Source organism: Barbatula barbatula (assembly GCF_947034865.1).
Source record: "Barbatula barbatula genome assembly, chromosome: 20".
Taxonomy (NCBI): Eukaryota; Metazoa; Chordata; class Actinopteri; order Cypriniformes; family Nemacheilidae; genus Barbatula; species Barbatula barbatula.
Window position 1 is genome coordinate 10,481,409 of NC_136783.1, and position 24,728 is coordinate 10,506,136.

At 36.9% G+C, this 24,728-nt stretch overlaps 1 protein-coding gene across 1 annotated transcript in view; it reads left to right on the forward strand.

Annotated features, from left to right (window-relative positions):
• The window catches only part of naaladl2 (N-acetylated alpha-linked acidic dipeptidase like 2), a 171,319-nt gene that overhangs the window by 116,793 nt on the left and 29,798 nt on the right, over window positions 1-24,728 (forward strand). The window contains exons 10-11 of the mRNA XM_079483974.1: window positions 10,721-10,867; window positions 22,878-22,973. Coding sequence (XP_079340100.1) covers window positions 10,721-10,867; window positions 22,878-22,973 — 243 coding nt within the window. The remainder of the gene's footprint in view (window positions 1-10,720; window positions 10,868-22,877; window positions 22,974-24,728) is intronic.

A 24,728-nucleotide genomic window follows, 5' to 3' on the forward strand; every position in this document is an offset into this window, starting at 1 on the left:
TGGTGATTTGAACATCCACAACAGCTAAGAGAAATCAGACAAATGTGGAAGCTGGAACCTTCTCGAAAATGTGCTTTTTCTAGCCCGTGATCACAACCGAGAGGAAAACAGTTTACTGAGCGGATATCAAGCGCATTGTCGGTGTGTTCAGCACCAATCACTTTAGCTCTCTCGGTGAACTGATAATGGCTTATGCTAATTGCTGTTGTCCTGTCAGAGTCTCCCACGCAATGAGACACAAGATGCCCTCATTAGCATGCTAATTGAACAGAAGGCCATCCAATCAAAGAGTCAGCTCTGTTTGCGCCTCGTCTTGGTTGAATGAGTTCTTATTATCCGTCGCGATAGCTTCAGCGGAAAGTTCATTTTTGTTTTTGTGAAACAAATCTTAGATTGGCTGTTTTTCTGCTGCTTTGTTAAACTTTGACTGATTAGACCGTTTAAATTAAAACTGTTTTTAACTGGCTTATATTCTAGCCTATTGTAATCAATACCACAGGCTTTTACATCCCTAAGTCTCAGTTGTGTGTTATTAGCCAGTCATAGATGATGGGACCACATACATTTTGTGTCATTACAGGAGTCATTGCTTTGGGTCCTTTGCGCCATGAAATCACTTGCCTGGTCTTGTTCCGTTATTGGTCTCTTTGCCTCTAATTGTATATTTAGTTTTTTGCAGTCATCTTGGATTGTTGCAATTGCGCCATTTATCTTCGAAATATGCTCTTAGGAAAGCACCAGGTATCCTCAACATTATCAATATTTTGAGACATTTTAACAGCGCTATAAATCATTTTACAGCTTTGCAGGTAATACATTCCACTTATCTTGCTTTGAAGCTGTCTTTGGAATAGAGATGCCATTGCTGTGATGTTTTGAATGGGTGCACTGGAACCAATTATGATAAAGCAAGTACTTCTTTTGGGATTATGAAGCGAAACATACAAAGTAAATTGAGAGACTTTTGGTGGTTTAATTGGGTATTGTCGTAGCAACACGTGCATGACTCATACCATTTATGTAATTTTAGTCTGAAACAGGGCTAAATCAGTTTTATGTGCTAAATCCTCTCAGGTTGGAATTGGCGTAGTTTAATATTTGATGTTTAGGTAAAAATTGTATGTCATGGTTAATTCATGAAATGTTACGTCAATATCACATGATGGAGATCTTTCGATTTGATCTCATACTCAACTCCTGCCATAACACTTCACGTATAACCAGCTGTCTCCCTTAGGTAAGCTTTTTATTCTAGATTAGGTGTTTTAAAACCTGTTAAGCTTTTGGTAATCCTCTCTAAAATCCATGTCTCTTGCACCTGACTAAGGCAAACGCTTTCATTGAATAATTTATTTAGACAGCACAGGAGTTTGTGGAGCTCTAAATGTGGGTCACATTTGATCATTTAAATGTGCAGTTTATAACAATTTTGCAGTAAAAAGACCACAAGGCTAGTGTTATATATTTTGTTCAGATGAGTACTTACAATATCTCAAATGTTTCCAACTACTTGTTTTACCCTTTGTTATCGCCTTTACTGACATAGAAACCGCATGACAACAGTGTTGTGGACAAATGCGGAAGTAGTGTCTTGCGTCTAGCAAGCTTGTTTCGAGCAGTCACTTATTTATGGACCACAATTATATGCAACGTTAATAAAACTTTATTACTATACCTCATCCACTAACATTCTCGTTCCTGTCTGATTGATGGCCATCAGCGGTGGAGTTGAAGAGAACAAGTCCCATCATTCCACGCTCCTTCACAGCGTCATCAAGCTACTCCCATAATTGTTGTTGTTTTGATAGTGTGCCCTCTAGCGCGGGCTTTTACAAACTGTAGCTTTAACTGCAAACATTATTCAAATAGTATTACTGGCAGATTAAATAAGGGGTTAATATGACCAAAAGGGTGAACCACTCAAGATTGTATTCCTAAATGCCCTAAGCATTATTTATCAACACACTCCATTATCTCTGTCTGATAAAGAACATTGCATCTTGTGCGTTTAGAAATAACCTTGGGATTTGCTTTGGTCCACCTTGCATTCACTGCCGCACTATACATCATACTATTGCTAACCTTATCTGTAAGTTGCTTTGGAAAAAATCGTCTGCTAAATGACTAAATGTATTGCACGTACATCTGACCTATTTTGTTCGGAGAAAATCAGCGTAACATAAAATCCTCTCTCTCTAAAAAGTCTGTTTTGATTAAAGAGAAATTCAGATTGCTAAACCAGCACTTTGAATGTGTTTGTCAAAGCCAGGCTTTGCCTGTGAGTTTTGACATTGATAACCATTCTCGCAGTTGGGGTTGCGCCTTGGCAAATATCTTGTATTTTCTCCTGACATGCCCCTTTTAACACTAAAATGTATCTTAACTCAAAGGGATAGTCCAGAGTCAATGATCTCCTAGAAATGTCAGTTGCTAACATTCTTCCAAATAGCTTCTTTGTGTTCAACAGAACAAATAAAGATTTTTGGGTGCAGTATCTTTGTAATGCTTATCCATCAAATAAAGCTTTAGACTTTACAGGTTTTCTTAGTGTGCAGCTCACTAGTTTCTCACTGAGTTCACCAAGTGCATTCTTGTTTTGTTTATTTTAACAAATAAAAAACACAATCTAGATAAATGCCTTTGAATTGAAAGCCCTTACATTTTTCCTTTCTCAAGCATGATCATCTGGAATGCCTACAGAATTCAGAACTAGCTATATGTTGCATTACATTTCTATCCATGCGAACTGGCTTCTTCAGCTGGCTTTTGCTTTGAGGCTTTCCAACTGATGAAATACTCTTTGAAAGACTTTGAAATGAAAACACTGTGTGCATTTTTGACACACTCGAGGTCTTAAAACTGTCTGAAATAGCGTGTACTCAGGATAAGTACCGGTCAAAACATCTCAGTTATAGACTGGGAGAAAATGTGAGTTGCTAAAATGTGACATTTTGGGGAGGCCTACGAATAATAGATTTTGACTTCAGAGGAATCATGATCAATACTTTACAAAAAGGACCAAAAGAGCCAAACACAGACAGGTGTTACCTTGAACCCACATGTGATAACCCATACATCTTTTGTCACACATACAGTTACCCAGAATTCCTTATCGTGCCACTGCACACACTTGAATTAATAAGCCAGTATGGCCGATCACACGCACACACGCTCATGAACAGAAGGTAAGGCCAATTAAGGGCAGACTTTCATGGAAATCATGTGACAGAACTGAAACCCATGTGCCCCCAGAAGCCTGTTGGGCTGTAACTCTTCATCATGTGGCTGCTCAGCACTGTCACTCAACACTTCATAAAAGCCTGGTTGGGTCCGCAGCACGATAACATCATCTGCCATTCTCTAGATTAGACCCTTTTCACAGGGATTTCATCAAGATAATGCATGTTGTGTGTGCGTGCCGTGACACGCTAATTGCAAGCCATTAGTGAAAGCATTTGGCAGGCTTAGAAGGAATGCGTCATATCCATACAGTTTTAGATTTCTGTGTCAGTTAGTTCATTGTCACCCTTTTCTATTTAGTACAAATGGGCCAATCTTTCATCTATAATTTTATCTTCCTGTTTTTGAATAAATGTAACAGATTATTATTTTGTGATTAATGAAGGGGGCATCATGTCAAATGTAGTTGTGTATTTTTGTGTAAAGAATTGCCGATGCGGATAGATTTCAAAGGTTTTCACCATACTAATAGGTGAGTTGTCAATATTTGGTGGTTTAAATACCCATGTGAAGTCTCTCTTAAAGTTTTGAAGCATAGTTTTGCATCGTCAGGTAGTGAATTGTCACATAAATAACGCTCCATATATAATAAATAATGTATACAGTTATTTAATATATACAATATAATAACTATTTTATGTTCGGCAAAGAGCCATCCGTTCTCAATGTGTTGGGTATTACTGCTTCTAGTTCCATTTTCGTCACATAACTCATGTATTTTTCTCTATTTTTAAATGGAAAACTTACGCATAGACTGATATGTCTGGACACTTTCATCAGGTGTTTAATCACATAGAAACCGATGTTTCCATATATCGGTAATAAATACATAATTTGGGAATTTGTATAGTTTTTCCTGAAAATGTATCATCCATAACACTAGAATTGCCCATGTCTCTCTATGTAAACATGATCAGAAGTCCATTTTATAGTTAAAAAGCAACTTTCCTCCTACAATTCATCAATTCTTCAACTTTCCTCCTACGAGCGTTTTAAGCGAGCAAGTAGAATACCACACATGAAACTTAAATCCCACAGGATATTGCAGAAAATCTATGATAGCAAATATTGTTCACATTGTGTAACATCAGTCATGCATTCACAGAAATTTGATTGCTACTTTCACTGCAATCACGGCTGAACGAAAAGGACATGTTTTACTTCAGTGATGAGTTTTTGAACACTTTCTGCTTTATGGGCACCCGTTCATTTGTATGCACCCGAGTAAGGGCGGTTTCACAGCAAACGTAGAAAACTGCAGAGCTTTTCACTAGATTAAATCATTTCCTCGTATTAACGTCTCGTCCGTGTCTCAGATTTGTGCCTAACCGCACGGAGATCTCATCGATCGAATAAAAAGCGCAGCACAGGGTCTCTGATCACAAACGTTGGCGATCGTTCATCACCCTAGCATGTGTGGAACGGCCAAGATCTGCTCACACACTGGAGGCCACAATGTGATTTCAGGCGCTCCCTCCTTGTATTAGTGATGCTGTCTGCACAAGCGCATGGTTTATCACCTCTGCGGGCAATCAATTAGTTCCCAATCAATAGCCTCTCACTGGCCAACAGGCAACAAATTAGCAGCCTCTCTTTGCTTGCACCACACTTGTTTATTCTGGGAACTTTTTATCATGGGGAATCTAACCCGTTCCACTTGGCTTACAATTAAAAGTTAAGTCATGTGTATCCGCATGTTTAATTCAATATTGCATGAGAACGCGTTCAGTACTGGACAAATGGATGCCCTTTTAATTGTATTGTTTCTGTGTTTAAAAAGAAGGTCGGTTAGAGAGCAATTCATCGATAGGACAACGAAAAGAGAGTGCTTTGTGAGAGATACAAAGCAGGCACTAAAAGCTCATAATTACTGGCTAGGTTTCATTTAGAAACTAGTTATGTCAATTTGTGTCCTTCAGTGTTAAATACACTGAGAAAACTCTTCAATCGACATCAAAACATCACATTCATGCCGAACTTCACCTTCTCTGCACCTTCAAATGATGGTGTTTTTGTTCCATGGGTTGCATAAAACAAGCGACCAGCACATGCGCTTGTGCTCTGTTTTCCAAGGCTCCAGTGCGCCACCGCCTGTGCGACAACAGAGCTCCCAAGCTATGCAAAGCGACACCCTCTTGTTGTCTCTTTTAAATAATCTCAGCCGTATTCACGCATGTCTTCCTTCTTTTTATAAATGTATCAGCAGTTCCAATTCCATTTCTCTGCAAATGTAATTTCCAAAGGTCACCTTCTCCCAGAATAAATTATCGCCACAATGCAAGGTCATTTTCTGTCTCCAGTTCTGAATGCACCAGATAACAGTTTTGTTCAGAGATTTGCCAGTCCTTCTTCTCTCTCCCCCTCTCTCTCTCCCACACATCCACTGTCCTGTCCTCTACATTTAGCGCTTTTCATCAACTTCATTTGGTAACTTTGAATTGATGCATTAGCTCAGGCACCTTTTACTGTATGCAGTGATTATTCCATTCATTAGCAAATACATTTAACACAAAAGCACAACTGTTTCAAGTGAACGGTGAGAAATGCGCGGCAAGGATTTGGCCGTTTGTATATCTTATTCGTTAAAGGGTAGCTCATCCAAAAATGACAATTCTTTATTCACCCTCTTTTCATTTTAAATCTGTATGACTTTATTCTGTTGAGAGACAGTATTTTAAAGAATGTTGGTAACCGACCAATGGCGGTGCCTATTGTCTTGCAATTGGTTTGTGTCCTAACAAGAGAAGTCAGCGGCTACCGCAGTTGTTCGGTTGTTAACATTCTTCAAAATATCTTCTTTTGTGTTCTCCAGAAGAAAGAAAGTCATACAGGTTTGGAATGACAAGTTTGAGTAAAATGTTTGGGTGAACTATCACTTCATTCATGCATGGGTGCAGAGCAAACCATGATCCCAGTTGAGCTCTTGGTCTTAATTTTACTCCTAGTTTGCAAAAGCAAATATAGCAGGTAAAGATGCCTATTTCTTACCAATGTCTCAGACTGTCCTCAAATTTGCAAAGATACCAAAGTCGTGCCTGTCGATTTATGTGCATTTTAATTTCTTCCTCACGCAAAGACAATAACTGAGACATCTATTAAGTCTCTCGGGCTATAAAAGTGCAAACTTTATGGAATTGAATTGTCCCCTGGTTCAGCCTGTAGAGTACATTTAATAGGATTTGAAAGTTCTCGGGTCACATGACCAGACTGATCACAATGGCATTGTAAGGGTCGCTCATTTGCTAATGGTCTTCTGCAGGCGACTCTGTTTGTTTCACATGAGCCGAGTGGATGACCAGCTTCATTTGGTGTGGCTGTTCGCCAGACTCTCTCTCTCTCTCTCTCTCTTTCTCTCTCTTTCTCTCTCTCTTTCTCTCTCTCTCTCTCTCTCTCTCTCTCTCTCTCTCTCTCTGCACACAGGTCTATTCAAGCTCAAATATATAAACAATGATTTTGCCATCTCGTTATCATTGCAGACAGAGAAATTAAATATTGATTCTCCTCACGGGGAAAAGGAATTGCTGTGCAGAAATTACCTATTCTCCCTCATTCCCCGCTACAGAGCAGTTTCTACTGTCACATTTTACCTCGGGAATTTGTGGCTAATTTTGACTTTAATGGCTTTTGCTGCCTATGAAGATAAAGTAGTCCGCTTTCTTTAAGAATGAAGATGCATAGATTGTAATACTTTCACAGTACAAACAAGGCTTTTCACACTGCACTTAACCCTGGCCTATCATCTTCTTAAACCTGATAAACCTTTTAAACCTGAGGATAAGAACACTTTTAACCCTGTGCAGACAGAGCAGCAGCATTTCATTCTGAGGTTTGAAGAAGGTTAGGACTGCCTTTATCCCTTGTATAACTTACAGCACGTTTATTTTGCTATTTCAACCTGTTACAAACTAAACAGTGCTTATAGTTCACCCAAAGATGAAAATTCTGTCATCATTTACTCACCCTCTTTTGATTCCAAACCTTTATGACTTTCTTTCTGCTGCAGAACACAAAAGAACGTTGGCAACTGGCACCCATACACTTGCATTGGTTTTGTGTCCATACAATTGAAGTGAATGGGTGCTGCCGTTGTTCAGATCTCAAAATATCTTCTTTTGTGCTTGCGGATGAAAGAAAATCAAATATATATATATATATATTTTAACCTAGAGTATTGAATCGCCCTGGTTAACATTCAAAGCGTAAGAAACCTAAATATTGCCATTCATGAATAGGTGATAGCCACAAAATAAGGGACTGTGGCAATAGTATATTTAGCCGGCATGATGGTTTTTGAAGGTCATGTGTCTTATTCGACAAGCTCTCTGATTCTCTTCTTAATTTATTTTTAATTACCCATCAGGGTAACACTTCCAAGAACTCTATACTGTATATACAGAATAATGAATTACAGAAAGTATTCCTAATGCTTATTAATTCACATTAAAATATAACAAATTGCTCAAATACAGAGATTATCTGGTATGGAATGATAAATCTAAATGACTCTAAATCTAAATGTTGTCTGAGTGTTCATTTTCTTTTGCTGGCTGTTAGTATGTTTTGTTTTGTATGTTTGTTTGTTTTTGGTTGGTTGGTTGACTATTAATGAGTCATGCTAAAGTAATGGGGAAAGCTCTTCATTAAGATAATATCAATCAGACTTTTGCATAATTGCATCACGCCTATGCATGAATATTAAATGAGGGTTGGTAAATAGAGTAACCCAACCATTGAAATGTTTATAGAAATGAATCATACATAATGAACAGATTATTTCCTAACGCCTGAACTAATTGGCCTCCACCAGGGCATCGTTTTACAATGCTGTACTGAACACCCATAGTAAACTGTTAAACTATTTTTGTTTGAAACCTTTATGTGCTCAAATAACTGTTTTGCATACAGTAGGTAAATGGTTCTCGTTAACATTATTGTATTTTTTCTATTTTGTTACAAAAGACAGTTGTAACACACAAAATCCATAAAACAACAATAATTAATAAAGGTAAGAAAAAAGTTATAGCCAGTTTCTCAAAGAAGATATAGGAGTTTATTTGTGAGAACGATCAAATTGATTCTGGAAGGATTTGTTCTGAATATGTGAAGATTGTTAAATATAACTTATTTTTAAGGATATGTTTTAGTCACACTGAAAGATAAAGCTGCTGTTTGATTGATTTGTTTTTCAAGACAGGTCTGTCATAAATTATATACATTGCCCTGATATGTGAATGTAACTCTGCAGTCTGTGTGTGTTTTTATATTTGGGTTATTTTTTGTACTCCATTAGTGTTTATTTATATGGACTTAAACCCCTGCCAGGATTGATGATTCAGTTCTTGTTTGAGGATTATGTAGCTTCGTGTATTTGTGTGTGTTTTGACAGTGTTATACATATACATATGGATATATATATATATATATATATATATACACTGCATATTTCTGGTCATGTCTGAGGAGCTGTACAGCACATGAAAATGCATATGTTCATTTAGCAGCAGCTATACAACCAATTCAGTTAAACCTGCAGTTTATATTATTAAATAGCTGTTTCAACACAGATTAATTCTAAACCTTTAATAAAAAATATATATATTGTTGGTTTAGGGTTTCCGCATAGTTTTTGCAGATCTGGTGTATTATGGAACTGAGCTTTAAAAACACTAGTGATTCATTAAAGTATTGTAACAATTAAAAAAATATTTAAGCTGTTAAAGAGATTAGTTTCCCGGAAATTGGAAAATCTAAGCCATCCAAATATTAAGAAAATATTAAGCTATTTACTTGAAAAGCATACTTTAATAAATAAAACAATTTCTTTTTTCTTTAGTCACAGACCACCAGTTGGACCGTTAGTTGCTTTTTGATTTCGTTTCATTACGCATTTATCCCTGCAGCGCAGGAAGATGACATACATCCTTTTTATACAAGTTATTAATGCTGACGGGCAGGGTCCTTAATGTAATAGTTCACCTTAAAATTTCAATTCTGTTACCATGTCATTTTAACCACATGACTTGATTTTATTTGGAACACAATAAATCTACTTAAATTGACCACATGACATTTATCTCAAAGGGGCAGCAATGCAAGTAATGTACGTAAACAGTAAAGCGTTAAACTGTAATCTCTGTCATTTGCATGATTTGTGCATCCGTGCATTTTAAGGGTCCTGCATTTCCTCTGGTATTATTCATATACAGTAAATTGCTCTGTAGATGAGCAGACTTAGCCCCTTTCACACATACAGCCGCACAAAAAATGTGTCCATTTCAAAATTATATTCAGTTTGAATGAATTAACTATTTAAAGGTATGTGTTTAGGTAATTATTTTGAATTTTGTTTCATTCTATGAACTACTTACAATATTTCCCCAAATGTCAAATAAAAATATAGAAAATGAAAACTGGAGAAACAGGTCAAAATATCAAAGAAAGAAGATGCTCTGTATTTTTTCAGACCTCAAATACTGCAGATAAAAATAGTTTGTATTAACTTTTAAGCAATACAACAGTAATATTTGTAAATATATTTAGGTAAAGTTAAAAAAAATATTTATAATTCAACGTTAACATTTGTAATTATTTTTCTTATGTAATAACCTCCATTTTTATCACAGTTTTCATGTGTCATGCTGTCAGTCTTTCACATTGCTGGTGTATGACTTTGTCACTCCTGAGGTTTGATTTTGTTGAAATTCAACAGACACTAGACTGGAATGGCCACAATACATCTAGAAATGCCGATTCAATGAACATTTTTCCACGGCTGTACAGTATCGTGTATGAAAAGGACCTTTACAAAAAAATACCAGTAAATCAATATTGGCAATTTTCTAGTATGAGTTCACCTGTAAATTACTCTGATTCTATGTGTGAACAAAGAAAAGGAAATGAAAAGTAGCACTTATGTTTACTGATGTAAAAAGTCTGCTTTGGCGCAGTTGTAACATTCTGCCACAGATAAGACATTTTCGTCACATGGCATCAAACTGGAATGATGCTGAAACAAAAGTTTTTTTAGATATGTTTACGTTCGAGGTTACAGCTACTGAAACAGTACCATCACGTAGAAAGTAACTTTTTCTATGTTTAAAATCACAAAGCAGATGGGGGTGTAGCCATTTAAAGGTCACTCCCAGTAAATGACATCACTGCATTTACTAGTATTTTGGTACTGATGTGTGTGCTTTTACTGATTTTGATTCTGGTCATTTTTATGGCAATTTAGTGTGTGAAAGGGGCTAGTCTCTTGAAATTGTATTAGAATAGGAGATAAAACATGAAAGTACTATTTCCACAATATAATGGGTAATATTGATATAGTTCTCTTAGTGTTTTTTATAATCCCTATATATCTTTTCTGAACCCGTGCTTGTTTCTGTACTTCTCAAAGCAAATGTATTGTCGGTCAGGGACTGATGTTTTACACGTATAGCTTTACAATGTCAAAATGTCTGTTCGTTTCTTCTTTCAGAAACACTTGATGAGTTGCAGTAGAGGTGGTGGTTGTCCTGGGCCAAATGTTAGCTCACTGCAGACACCTGGAGATACAAGCTTCTTCTCCAACCAGCTTGCTATCCCGACAGTGGAGTACACATACTCAGATATCCCAAAAACAGAGGTACACACACGCATGAGCACACATTTATCAATCTGTTTTTGCAGGGAAATGGATCACAGTAGCTTAAGGTCGATCATAATTTCTGAGGACAGTCTAGTGTTGTGATTCATTTACCAATGGCAGACTTAACTGGCTGATTTATCTCAGTGAATTATGCAGCGAGGTCAGAATATGTCTAACCCTGGCTTTTACTGAAGCCAAATTATAAAACATGTGAAAAATTTATTCATCTGTGTAACCAAACGATAATCCAGTGGGTACAGAAGTTGAAGCATGCAGAATATAAGCAAAGAATTACCTATATAATTTATTTATTTATTATATAGAATAGTGATCTCTATCAATAATTTAATGCAAATCTATAGAATCCTAACATTGAGCGTACTTTCCCTGCCGCCAAAAAGAAAGACACGCTCGATTGCTGATGTTTAACAGCCTATTGGATACCATGCATTTCAAATGCTGGTCATTTTCACTCATGAGCATTAGCTTCTACAGCACAGCGCCAGAAGTCATCTGTCTTATTATGGTAATCCGTTTTTGCTATATACTGTAAAGTTGTGATTGGAGAAAGGAGATCTCCAACCAGGACAATCTCGTCGTTTGCTGATTTACAGCAGAATATCAGACTTAAGAGCCCTTCGTGTAGGATTTGAGCTGTATCTTTATGAAATGTCAGACTGCATTTTGAAGTGCTTTGCACTAGTCAGAAGAACACTCCACAGAATCCATCATGCCAATCAGATATGAGAGATAAGTTTACGGTCAATAGGAAGTTTAGGTTTATTACCAGGGGTTGGTGCTTCTCCACTATCGTTATTTTCTCATCATGTTCCATTGATTGGTAAGCCTAGTCCGTCCCAGACACCATCGTGTCGATAGTGCTGTGGAGGAATAAAACCCAGGGAAGACTCTCTCTAAGTGAGAATATGGGGTAAGGCGTTGGTAAGGCCGGGGTCGGGACCGATGTTGTCTTCCCAGAGTTCCTCCCTTCAGGGCTGCTTAGAGGTCCTCGTTGTGGCCTGCCGACGGCAAACAGATGCCTTGCTCCACGAGGGTCAGCCAAGCCCATTGGCGTTTTAAAATTCCTCTCGGAGATGGTGGTTCTCAAGATCAAACCCCATGTCAGTCTCTCAACACAACGTCGAGAGACCGACTGAAGGAAAACTGATATTTTGTTCCAGGGTCAACAAACTATGCTGACATGGGAGCATATTGTTTTGTAGAATGCTGATTTGCTACTATAGGGGTATTTCAGTACCTTTAGCATCTCGAATTCTTTGACCTTGTCCATGTCGTTATTTTTACTTGAAAAACATTAAAACCCATGATGGTAATATAGTGAAAAAGGCCAAAGAATTATGGCAAGAAAATATGATACTTATTTAAACACTATCCAGGTTTCCTTTACACAATTTCGTAAAGCGTATGCAATACTTTCAAAATGATGAAAAAAAAATATTGCGAGATGACAATTTCTATTCAAAAACTTTAAGTGACGGAAATGTAAAATTTGCTTCTCGCGGTGAGTAGCTCTATACAAACTTCTTCCTCTTTTATGGTGGGTTGCAAACCCACTTTAGATATGGCATACAGCCCCCTACTGTGATATGTCTATATTCCTTATGTTCTTTATATTAACCCACTGTTCCTAATAAATCTCCAAATTGTACTCATTTGTTTTCCTGCATTCATATAAAATATAACTTAATGTAAATTCCTGACATCCTATCTCGCCAAATGTTTTGCATCAACACTCTTTGCCATCTTAAAAGAATGATCATTTGACTTTGTCATATGTCACGTGACCTGTCAATGCGACAACAAGTTTCCATTGCAGTTTTGTAACATATTTCTTTATCGAAACGCCTGCAAAAAACACCTCACATGAGTATAAAAACTTTTGCACAATATACAGGATATATTTATTTGCGTAACTTCTGTGTCTTCATTGTGCATAATTTTTCTAAGCAAATTGAAGTTACTCAGTTCCTGATTCCTGATGGTTCACTGTTTCTAGTCCTAACACAGCCATACCTTTCTTTTCTACCAAATCTTGCTTTTGACAAGGATTTGGTCTGTTGCTCATAAACCTCTAAAGCATCTGCCCACTTATTTTCTCTCTGCCAAATATAAATATATATATATATATATACCACTGTTTCTCCTCACCTCAGTCTCCGAGGAGGATAAAGTTCTCAAGCGCAAGCTTAATCTCAATATTATGAGCACATCTCTCTGTAAACAAGATAACTAGTCAGAGCCATTTTCAGAAAGTAAGGAAAGTCTGAATTATGTAAGGCTTCAGGCTAAAATCCATGTACAAATGTTTACTGAAACCCATTTTAATTGTAAGTAACACACGTCTTTCAGACACCAAAAACTGCAAAAATAACAAAATTGTTTTTAAAAAATCAACCAAGAACACAAGAAAAACATTTTAAATAGCAAAGCTATACAGAAATAGGCCAATTGACTAGAGACCATGGGAAACAGGTGGGCATATATACAATACAAAGGCAAAATCAATAAATGGAAAAACTAGAAGGGAGGGCAGAGACACAAGGAGCAGAAATCAAAACAACACAAAAAGTTTTGTACATTGTAAATAGCAAACTTCAAAGCAGCTTCATATAAAATTTAGTTGAATCCTGATGTTCACTGTTAAATAAAAATCTGAAAATGAAATTTTCTGTACACTGAAAAAACTGAAATTAAGTTTTCTGTAAAATTAAAGTATATAAGGGTATATATTAAATAGTTTTCCCCATTTTTCTTGTAAATGTGTTGTCATGTTCTGTTATTTTATAGTTTGTGACCGTTTTTTAAACATAAACTGTAAAAAAGTAATCTCGTATAAAAAACTGAAATTGTCTGGCAGCTGGCCTCAGCAGGGGCGCCGGAAATAAACTGTAAAATAACTATAATATAATATATATAAATTTGAAAAAATTCCCTGTTTTCCTTGTAAATTTGCAGTCTTTTTCTGTCATTTTGCAGTTTTTGACCTCGTTTTTTATTTTTTATTTTACGTGGAACATCTGTCGAAAATAACAGAAAACCTCTGTAAAATTACAGTGTTTATAATAAAATGATACACATACCCTTTCACCGTGTATTTGTGGCAAAAGAAAGAAGCAACCTAATTTCAGGCCATAGTTTAAACCCAGTTCATGTAAAGTGCCTCATACACTTGTGAATTCTTTGGCTAGGCTCTCTTGTATCCTCTTTCCCCTCGTAATGATGAGGAACTGTTTCCTGTCTTCAGAAATCATCTTCCATGTTCCACTTCAGTCAAACAGCAGTATAGTCAAACCCCAGGACTCTTTTACAAGCACCATCAACATTGAGTTCCATCTGTCACATCTCTGATGATTGTGTTCTGTCTGCGATGTCCTTATAGATGACCCATATAAATCAGGAGAAATGAACCACACTGCCTCCATGTCTCCTCTAACCACTGAGAATGTCTCTTTAACTTTAAAGCTTGATGTCGACTAGTCGCTGGTCATGTGATTTCTTTGACACTGTGCCTTTAATAAGACGGCTGACTGCTCCAAGGACCTGTGCGCAAGACGTCTGTCATTCCCACCGGGATTCTGTCACACTCCTGGCAATAATATGTCTTATCTTGTCCTGCTTCTGCACGTTTCAGTCACAATGTGTCCTGTTTTCGCAACATTCACGTTTTGTTCTGATGGCGCAAACGCTCGCATGTGAAGCCTGACCTTTCAGTACTATTTTGCGGGACTCCGCGCACAAGAGTGTCTTACGCCCACACGACACCCATCAAAATTTGTTGCAAAACATTTCAGCTCTTGTTTTATTTATTAATGACATCCTCGACTAGTCGACATCGACGCGACTTTTATCACATTGTGGTCGACCTCAAAAAGCCTAAGGTCGTTCAACCCCTGCTACATACTATATAATACTGTATGTTCTTTTCTTTGTACTGTATGCTGTACAGTAGGCCTATGTTCACAGTGGCAGATCTTTAAAATGTAGAACTTTTAAATATCTTTACTTTTAAAGAGTTTAAATATTTCACACACACAAAGTCAGTGCTTTTTTGTAAGCCTTGTAGCATATTTCTCTCTCTCTCCCCCCACTGTTTTGGTTGACACTTTCTGCATGCTGGCTTGTACATCTGTCTCATCCAGCACTCATGCCTGCCTAAGCATTTGCAGTGCAATACTGGTGTGTCATAAACTGTGAGGGTAACCTTTGCATGGCATTCAGGCCATCAGGCTGCATTAGCACTGGTGGTGGCTGTTGTGTTGGGAAACAGCGCTGTCTGTGCTGTGACACACAGCTCTCAGCGTCTCTCCTTCTTCTTGCTCCCGCTTGCCTCTGCCCCAGGAGCCGTCCCTCTCCCACATGGAAAAATCTAAATTACATACTGACTCCAAGCGTTCATATGCTACAGTATTTACATTATACACGTGTGAGTGTGTGTGTGTGTGTGTGTGTTTCCTTTTATAGGAGTGGTGATGATTGTAGAAAGTGGATAGCGCATGTACAGTATATGAGAGTGCACCATGTTTGGGCTGAAATTTGAAGTGATTTGGTGATTCCCCACAGGAAGTGGAATTGAAGTTTAAAGTGATTTGACCACGCCTCATAGGACGTTTAATTTAAATTGATTTGGCCATGCTCCACATGATGTTGAATTGAAATTTAAAGTTATTTTGGCCATGCCTCAAGGGAGGTTGAATTATAATGACTGGAAACTGAGTTTACTGAATTGCATTACTATGCTTTTTTTCTAGTAGACTTTTATGAAAATGAAGTGTTTTTTATGGTCTATAAAATGAAAGTTGACTTGATGGGTGATGAAATATGGATATTTCAAGACTTGTTGTATTTTAATTGTACAATCTTAACCCTTATTCTGTTAAGATTATTTATAGAGAACTAAAGTATACTATTCAGAAAAAAAATCTAAAGTAACGCGTTTCTACAAATCACATTCAAATCAAATTCAAGTTTCCAACCGGTGCCAACATTTTTTTATTATTTTCACACAAACAAATGATGGCCCCAGAATATTATCTTCTAAGAATACAGTTTGTTTATACAATATATCAAATTAAACAACTTAATTTGTGTAGTTGACAAATAGACTATATCATCAATGTGTCCTATGGTGTGACAGCAAACATTTATATACATTTATAAATTATAATTATAAATATTACTATTATAAAATAAATAGTATTATATGTTATATATACACACACATGCATATTAACAGTATATATATATTAGTATTATAATTATTATTTTATATAAGAAGTTAGCTTTCTACATTTTTGCAGTCACACCCCAGGACACATGTTTTGTATTTGTCATCTTCCCATTAGTTGTTTTTGGCATCAACTCAAAAATGGGCATGTTTTTTCAAAAATACAATAGCTGGACAAAAATCTGCTTGTCTGCTCAAAGACTTTGTTCAGATCAGATTCAGAACGATGATCAAAACGTCGCTACAACATCTGCTGCTTTTGGATCTTAAGAGGCTGTACTCTTTCACAAGATGCGTAACATCCCCATACTGTATATCAGTAAAACATGAATTGATGGAAATTTCTGTTAATTCTGTCTCACAAATGTCCGAAAGTTCCATCAATCCCAGTGAAAGAGTTAAACACTAAACATCTTCTGGCCTCTCACACTAAAGGCTTTAGTTTAATACAGAGTGACAGATCAGAAAGTCTTTCTCTACTCATGCTACTGCCGACTCCCTCTCCAGATGGTCTACATTTCTTGATTCTGTATTCAGCCCTGCGGCTAGGGGTTGAAGACGATTGCCAAATCAGCCTGACCATGCAGAAATCTGTCACTGGTTGTTCGATGGGACCCTTCCCCACCCAGAATTACCATCCGGCACTAGTCCTGGAAAGTCAAAGGTTTTGTTGGCTGTGAACAGACAGCATGTGCGAGATATATTGGCCTGAGGTGATGTATTAGTGTCTGCACAGCTAATCTAATTAGTAGCATGAAGCAGAGGCAGCTGCATACGCTACATCCGTAGGGTCTTCGCGCTTCAAAATCATATGGCAGTTCCCTTTGCTTGCTAGCTCATTGCTGACAACTGACAGCTTCGCTAAAAAGTATATAAAATCACGGGTGAACATGCATATTTATTGTCGTGAGATGTATCATGACCTTGGCAGGACTTGGTGTTCAAGGTTGGCTTAATTATACCTGTTTTTAACCAAAGCCTATACCTCATTTTATCCCTGCACAACTGATATAAGGGTAAGTGGGCTGACACTGAATCCATTCTCCAATTCTGCTGGATCCAGACCTTTAAACTCAGCCAAGCACATCAGTTCATCTAGAGTAGGGGCTGTTGCATTCTCCTGGAAGTCTGGACTTCCGCTTCTGGCAGGATACCAATCGCTTTGGATCGTTGTGTGTCCCAAGTGGAATTCTGGCTTGGTTTGTGCATTTCCCAGCAGTGCAGTTACCTCCATTCTCACCCCATAGGTCCTCTGTTACCATTGTGTCCTTTTTGTTTTGGATATATGGATAACCTTTAACTGCATAGATTTTTACAACTCCACTTTAAACTGATCAGAGGACTAATTTAGTCAATAATTGATTAAAGATCTCTTTCTGCAAAGGTCTTTTTAATGGCAGGTGCATTTAAAATAAATGATTTTAATTTGCTTCAAGTGGATGAATTCTGAATTATCATGCAAAAAAATGACATAGCCCTAAAAGTGATAGAACATTACAAAACTTGTACAATGTCAGATTAGTTAAATGCATTTACTGTGTAACATAAATGTGATGCTGGACAAAGTAAACCTATGAATTCAATATTCTATAAACCTCAAACATGCTCATTTTGTATTACCTTGAACACATTTGGAGTAAAATGTCTGCGCTTCCTCATCTAGTCTCAGCTTTCTAATGAAAATGATTATGTTTATCATGTCCAAAGTGCTACACATTTGCACATTGAGTACATATAGAAAATGTGATATCAAAACCTATATTATATGAATTGTACATTTTAGCTTATATCCTGACATAAAATCGTGTACATCATGTATACTTTGCGAGTTGTTTTTTCACAGGCAATATGTATAAAATGTACTGTGGATAGCGCTTAGAGAAAACTTTATTTTATCGAAAACCAGAAGTAGCTGTCTGGCTTATTCAATAATGGCACCCTGGTTATATGTTAAAATGGAAAATCCTCTGTAATGGAAGCTGCACCTGGGTTTTATTGATTAGTTAATAGTCATCTTTGATGGCTTCCTGCGCTCGGCTTATTTAACTCTTTCAGTTTCTCTGTTTTATCACCTTGACCTGTGGATGCATAAATGCCACACTTTTTATTTGGAGTTGAGCTTTATCAAAGACAGCCAATGGGAAGGCTGATCTTTTTTATAATTTTTCACACCATGGTTCAAGACTCCTGAGTATGGGATTGCGAACTTTAATGAATTCGAGTTTATGAGAGTCTAATGTGATTGTAGAAGTGTTTAAAGACCAAAATATTCAAATATAGACCAAATATCAGCATTGCAGAGTTAAACACTGTTGGAGATGAGTATTCTGATTATAACTCGCCTTTTGTTTTTGCAGTGGATTACAGGAAATCTTCAAAAATAACAAAAAAGACTCACATAAATCCTATTTACAAACCTCCATATTCTTAAAGCCACATGAGAAAATAACAACATCAAAAACAATGTATTTTTTGTAAAATGAGCTCTAACTAACATGATATTTCCTATATAAAAAGTTCTATTGCATTTAACGTGATCAGATACAGCTATATTAATGCAATTATTTTATGTGAAAACTTTTCATGTAATTGCATTCAACTGATCAGGAGTTTTTTCAGTGTATAACATTGTCAAATTCGGTTTTGCATTTATAATCTTTTTATTAATCTTTTTAATTTGATGTATCGTTTATTTGTGGCTTTCTCGATTTCAATTTAAACCAAGAAGGGCTGATAATAACACAATAAGAAACACAACTTTCTTTTTAATGACTTATTAACAAAGTAAGTGAAGTTTCGATGTTTTAATTATTGGAAAATACTTTTTAACTCGCTTAATTGCTATCTATTTTTGTGTGATCAGACAAACAATTTCTCAAACAAACAAGTGTGTTGGGCTGATATGATCTTTTTCTGGTTCTTTCATCATCTTTTCTTCTATCTACTGTACCTGCTCACCCAGCGATGTTGCCAGGTCCTCTATTATCCCCTTTGGCTGTGAAAATCTTATAAAACCAAATGCATTTGCTATTTGTGAAATGCTTTGTCTGGTTAAAATTATTGGATTGACATGTTTTGGTTTATGTCACATGTGATTGATTGGATAATTTTTTTCTGGTGTGTGTCTGAAACTGTGGTAATTGATTACAGTGATTCTTTTATTTTCTTTCCTCTTTCCTTTTATTGTGTTTTCTACTTTACAAACACCTTTAGTGGTTGTAACTTAATCATATTAGCCGTCATGAAACAATTTGGGTATAAATTAACCCATTCATTTGATGTTAGCACACTGCACATTCTTTTGACAAAACATTGTCATTGTGAAATGTATCACCTGATCTCACTCAGCTTTTCCTCTGAGGTCTATGGCTGATTGTGTTAGTGAGATGCCCGTAAACACAGCTGAGATCCTCTTCTCTGAGCCCTCTGCCTGTCACAGCATTTTACTGCGTCTTGTTATCACTCCCCCATTGTCAATGAATATTCATATTGCTTCCTGCCAACAAAAGACCATTAGTTCTGGTTTCTGGAAGATGATGGTGCACTAAATAGCTCTGAACACCGCCGGTGAGAGTGTCCCACACGTTGGGACTGAAATTCTCCAAGCAGGCAGAAATCCAGTCACATGCTGATTACTGCATTCAAAGCCTCATTTTCCGGCTTACACAAACTGTGTGTGTTTCACCAATGGCAGAGACACTGATCTTTTCTTTCTGCCAGATCCAAGTGGAACCTCTCTCTCTCATACACTTGCAAACACAAAAAAATACATTAAATGGAAAGTTCACCCAAAAAATGAAAATCTGTCGATGGAAGCAGAGCAATGGCAGTACCCATTCACTTTAATTGTGTGGTCATTGGGCACCGGATATTCTTCTAAAGATCTTCTTTTGTGTTCTGCAGAAGAAAGAAAGTCAGACAGATTTGAAATGAAAGGTGAATAAATGATGACAGAATTTTCATTTTTGCTGTCATAAGTTCTAGGTTGCTTGTTACATCCTCACAAATGTTCAAGTAGAGATAACTGCAGCCTGGAGCAATGGGTGTGCCAGAAGGTGAGGGTGTGGCAAAAGGTATGGGGCGTGCCAAAAGGTTTGTAATTGGTCTCGCCGAACAGTATGGGCCTGCCAAAAGGTTTTGCGAAAACAACCTGCATGGCGCGGGTTACTATCGTCATCACCACGGCAAGTTTAGGTTAAAGTTTGCAAAACCTGTAAGCAGTAAATATAAATTATATACATTTCCCTTTATCTTTTTATAGCAATCAAAAACTATTTTTAGGGTTGGGGTTAGGGTTTGCAAACCAACTGATAAGTGCTTTACCGCCACCTGCTGGACTGGAGTGTGGAACAAAAGTTTAACACTGATTCGCCAATACAGTAAAACTCCTTTCACCAATCAGAAACCTTTTGGCACGCCTCTACCTTTTGACACGCCCCTACCTTTCGGCACGCCCATTGCTCCGGGGTGCAGCTACCCCTGTCTCCAAATGTTTACGGCATAAAATCATTGTATTGCTTTAATGTGACCTTGCAAGCATGTAGTTTAATTAACAAAAAGTTCGGTCTAACAAAAAGTTTATGCATCAAGAAATAAACAAAGAAAATGTATAGATATATAAACAGACTTTTAAATGTGCATTAGTTCTCTCAGTACTGGAGGAAAATCTATGGGAGTTCTTAGATATTTTCTTTCTGTACAGTTCTAATGTGATAAATATAGTTCTCATGCAATGTTTTTTTGGCCTGTTTGTTTTATAAAATGCAATAATATCTGACCATATATAATTCTGGCACCTTTGATACTGGCTACACAAAGCTCAGCTTATTATTTCTGATGTTTGGATGTTTACTAGAGATTAAAATAGATCCTGTTTACATATTTATTGCAGTTTATGTTTAATGACTGAATAAAGATATCCAGGAATTTTTATTATCTTATTGGTGAGAAAAGCATTTTGTATTGCAAATTACATTTTATTGGGTCTCTAAACAGTAATATGCGGTTGTTGAATTTTTATTGGCTGTATTTCTCACGACTGGCTACTCCGGTCGTAACAAGGCAGTGTTTGTGTTCACAGAGTATACAGAAAGTGTTTACCCACCACACGTTCAGATGGTTGGGCTTTGACTGTCAGATCTCATTGAAGCCCTGGGGTGAACCTTGGGTCTCACTTGCTTTGTCCAAAAACATTTTTTTACGTAAGCACGTAAAAACATGAACCTGCGGTCCGAGTTTTTATCCTGAGCCTGTGAGTTTATTTATATAGGATTATTTTAAGAGCACCCATCTTCTGTCAGATCTTTGGAGCGAATCATTCAAAAGGCCCTGTGAAAGGCCCGGCTCCTCCTCTAGCAGCTAATCACCCGTATTATGGGAGGAAATTATTTACGTTCACCAGGCTGTGAGTGGAGGGATACAGATGAAAACGTTCCAAGTTTGCTTTTTGTCTGCGGGAGATCATCTGAACTAACTTATCGAAGATGTCGCTACACAATTGTCGTAGTAATAACCCCCGGCGAGGCTTCTGCACTTCAAAACATCAAGGTCTGCTCTCAAGTGAGATGAAAAGCTGTGTGGGAAGATAGGCACTGGGTCTAATGCCTCTAATCTTCCATGTGAATCAGTCTTTGTTGTATTTCTCTGCGTGGCCACTACAAAGAGAAGGATGCAAACAGGGGCCATCAACTTGTAGATGCCTCATGACAAGCTTGCCTTTCAATGAGTGTCACGTTGAAAACCCTGCATGTTTCTTTTTTCCTGATGCCCCAAACCTTTTTTCTTCAGCCACGCTTTGTGAATTTATACATAGCAGAGTAGAGAGTAATCAAAGCTTTCAGAAGTCTTTGCACATTGTAGACATTATCAGCTCATGAATATGAATTAGGTGAGGTAACATTCACCCAGCAGTCTTTCCTTATTTCAGAAAATAAGTGCCAGGCAAGAAAAATTATTGTTTACTGCATGCACATTTGTGCGGTTCAGTGCAAAAGCTTCTGCAGGGAAAGTTGTCACATTATGCACCGACTAAATTTTGTTACGGTTCTTTGAATGACCATAAACAGGTTCATTTTAGGTCAATGAAAATGTTATGTACCAACAGATGTCTTTCTGTTTCATTGGAGAAATATAAATTACACAGGTTGGGCATCGCTGCATGTCCTTCTGAAACCTCGTATCTACATATTTAAGTCATTTAAAAGTACAGTGTTTTTTCCATTTCCTGAAAAACAGGTAAATTGGACATTTTGAGGTTTCAGAAGGACAGCGATGACATGTAATGAAATGAAAATTTTATTTTTGTTCTCCCTTAAACCCCACAGGCATTCATTTGATGAACATAAATTGTCAATTTTAGGTCAATTGTTTCATTGGAGAAATGTAATTTGTCAGGGTTTTACATTTAATGAGAGTAAAGTTACTTGAATAAGTCAAATTAGCTCTAACTAACATGATATTTCCTATATAAAAAGTTTTATTGCATTTAACATGATCAGATACAGCTATATTAATGCAATTATTTTACGTGAAAACATTTCCTGTAATTGCATTCAACTGATGAGGAGTTTTTTCAGTGTATAACATTGTCAAATATTTCATGTCCAGTACAGTTACCGTTGCCTCTGCATAGTTATCCAAGCTCTACTAATGTCAATACTTCTGTTTTGTATTTGCACTATGACTTATAAATCTTTTATTTAGGTCTGCTCAAAACCAGCGTTTGCCTGTTTGCATTCAATTTTGATTCTTCTCATTTCCTAGAGAGGGTATTTTCTCAATGAGGCCTTTTACCCTTCCGAGTCTTCGTTAAGAGAAACCTTGGATCCAGCATTCAAACTCCACGAGACTATTGCCAAGGTAAGACTACTCTCCTTCATCAGTCCAACACTGCAGATTTGTTTGTTTGCTGTTGGTGGGATTTTCTTTCTGACTTGGAATTGGTTTTGAAGAGGTCTAAAATAGAACATAAGGAGTCTGGATCACTTTTCACAATTATTTACACAGCAACACACACAGAACTCCAGAGACTAGTGCAGGAAGGAAATAAAGTGCAAAACTTCTCATTGCCAATGATGGCTTTACTTATGTTGAAGAAAAACGTTCCTGAAACAGCGTAAAATCTACTTTCTAAAAATAACTTTCTGTTCTTTGAAGATTACATATTCATGAAAAGAGCTGTGGACTTGAAGTCATTACAGTATTTTTGGTCGATATAAAAATGATGACAAATGTCAGATGTCTAAACATTCTTCAGACCCGACAACGTTCGCTGAGTCACATTATGAAACCTCTACAGCCCACATACGCCTTCTCTCTCCCCGGCACTCTGGGGGAGCAGCGCACGTGTTCAGACTCAACTTCACACCCGCAAAATGTTTTATAAAATAAAGATGAAACAGGATGGAGCTTTAATAAACTATTTCTTCCCTAACGGCGGCAAGAAATACGAGCGTCATAAAAGTTCCTCATCACAGTCAAAAATATATTGTTCTGCATCATGAATTATTCAGGTCGCTTGAAGACAGACCAGCCATGATAAAAAAGACACACGGAACAACAACGTATAAGAGGCTCTCGAACTGTGTCCTATTATTGTTTAGTCTCCTCAAACCTCACATTCCAACATGATATGCAGGAAACATTAGATACGGCCACAGTCTGCGGAACCTGAGGAGGTAGAATCTTTAGTACGGTTTTAAATTCACAGAGCAGAATTGGAAGTGTCAAAATATTGTATTTTTCAGCACAATGGGCAGAAAGGTTGGAAAACTTCCATGAATAATAAATCGAGACAGAGAGGGTAAGATCTCTAGCTGCAAGAAAACTCAAACACACACATTTCATACACGTTGTGGTAGGTCTTTCTCACCATGAGATTAACCTGGATCTATTGAGATGACAGAAAGAGTTATACTGTCAGAAACGGTTATGGGTGTTGCAGCATATCCTATGTGTTAAGAGAGCTAGAAATTATTTTATTTTAATGCCTAAATGTGTTTAGATGTTGCCTTTGATGTTTTTAGAGGTTGTTTGTTTAAACTAAACAGCTGATGGATACTGTTTATGACGTGTTGCGTTATCCATCATATAAAATAATGACTGATGAAATCTCTTTATTATCTCTATTTTTCGAATATCTGTAAGATATGTCTCGGATATTTCCCCTGAGAACATCACAAAAATCAAACGTGATGTCACAAAACACCATCACATGTCATCGTGAGATATGAAAGAAACAATGGCCAAGAATAAAAGACCTTGGGAATTCATTTAGTATAAAACTCATGTAACTCTCTGACTTATGAATATAGAATAATGTACAAATTATAATGTACTTAGTTTAGTGTCAATATTCAAATAATTGTCTTATAATAGGACAGTCCAGAGGAAAATGTCATTGCCCGGAGATTGCTTTTTCATATCAGGAGAATTGATGTGTTTAATTTAAATATTAATGTAAATATTCAATTAGTCTTTCATGTTTATTTATTGCTTAAGAGATATAAAAACAAAAGCATTGTTAACATACATGACAATAAGTACATGGAGCTGTAAAATAACTGTAGGTTGTACAGGTGAAATAATCTGGAATTAGATTTGATGAGAAATTAG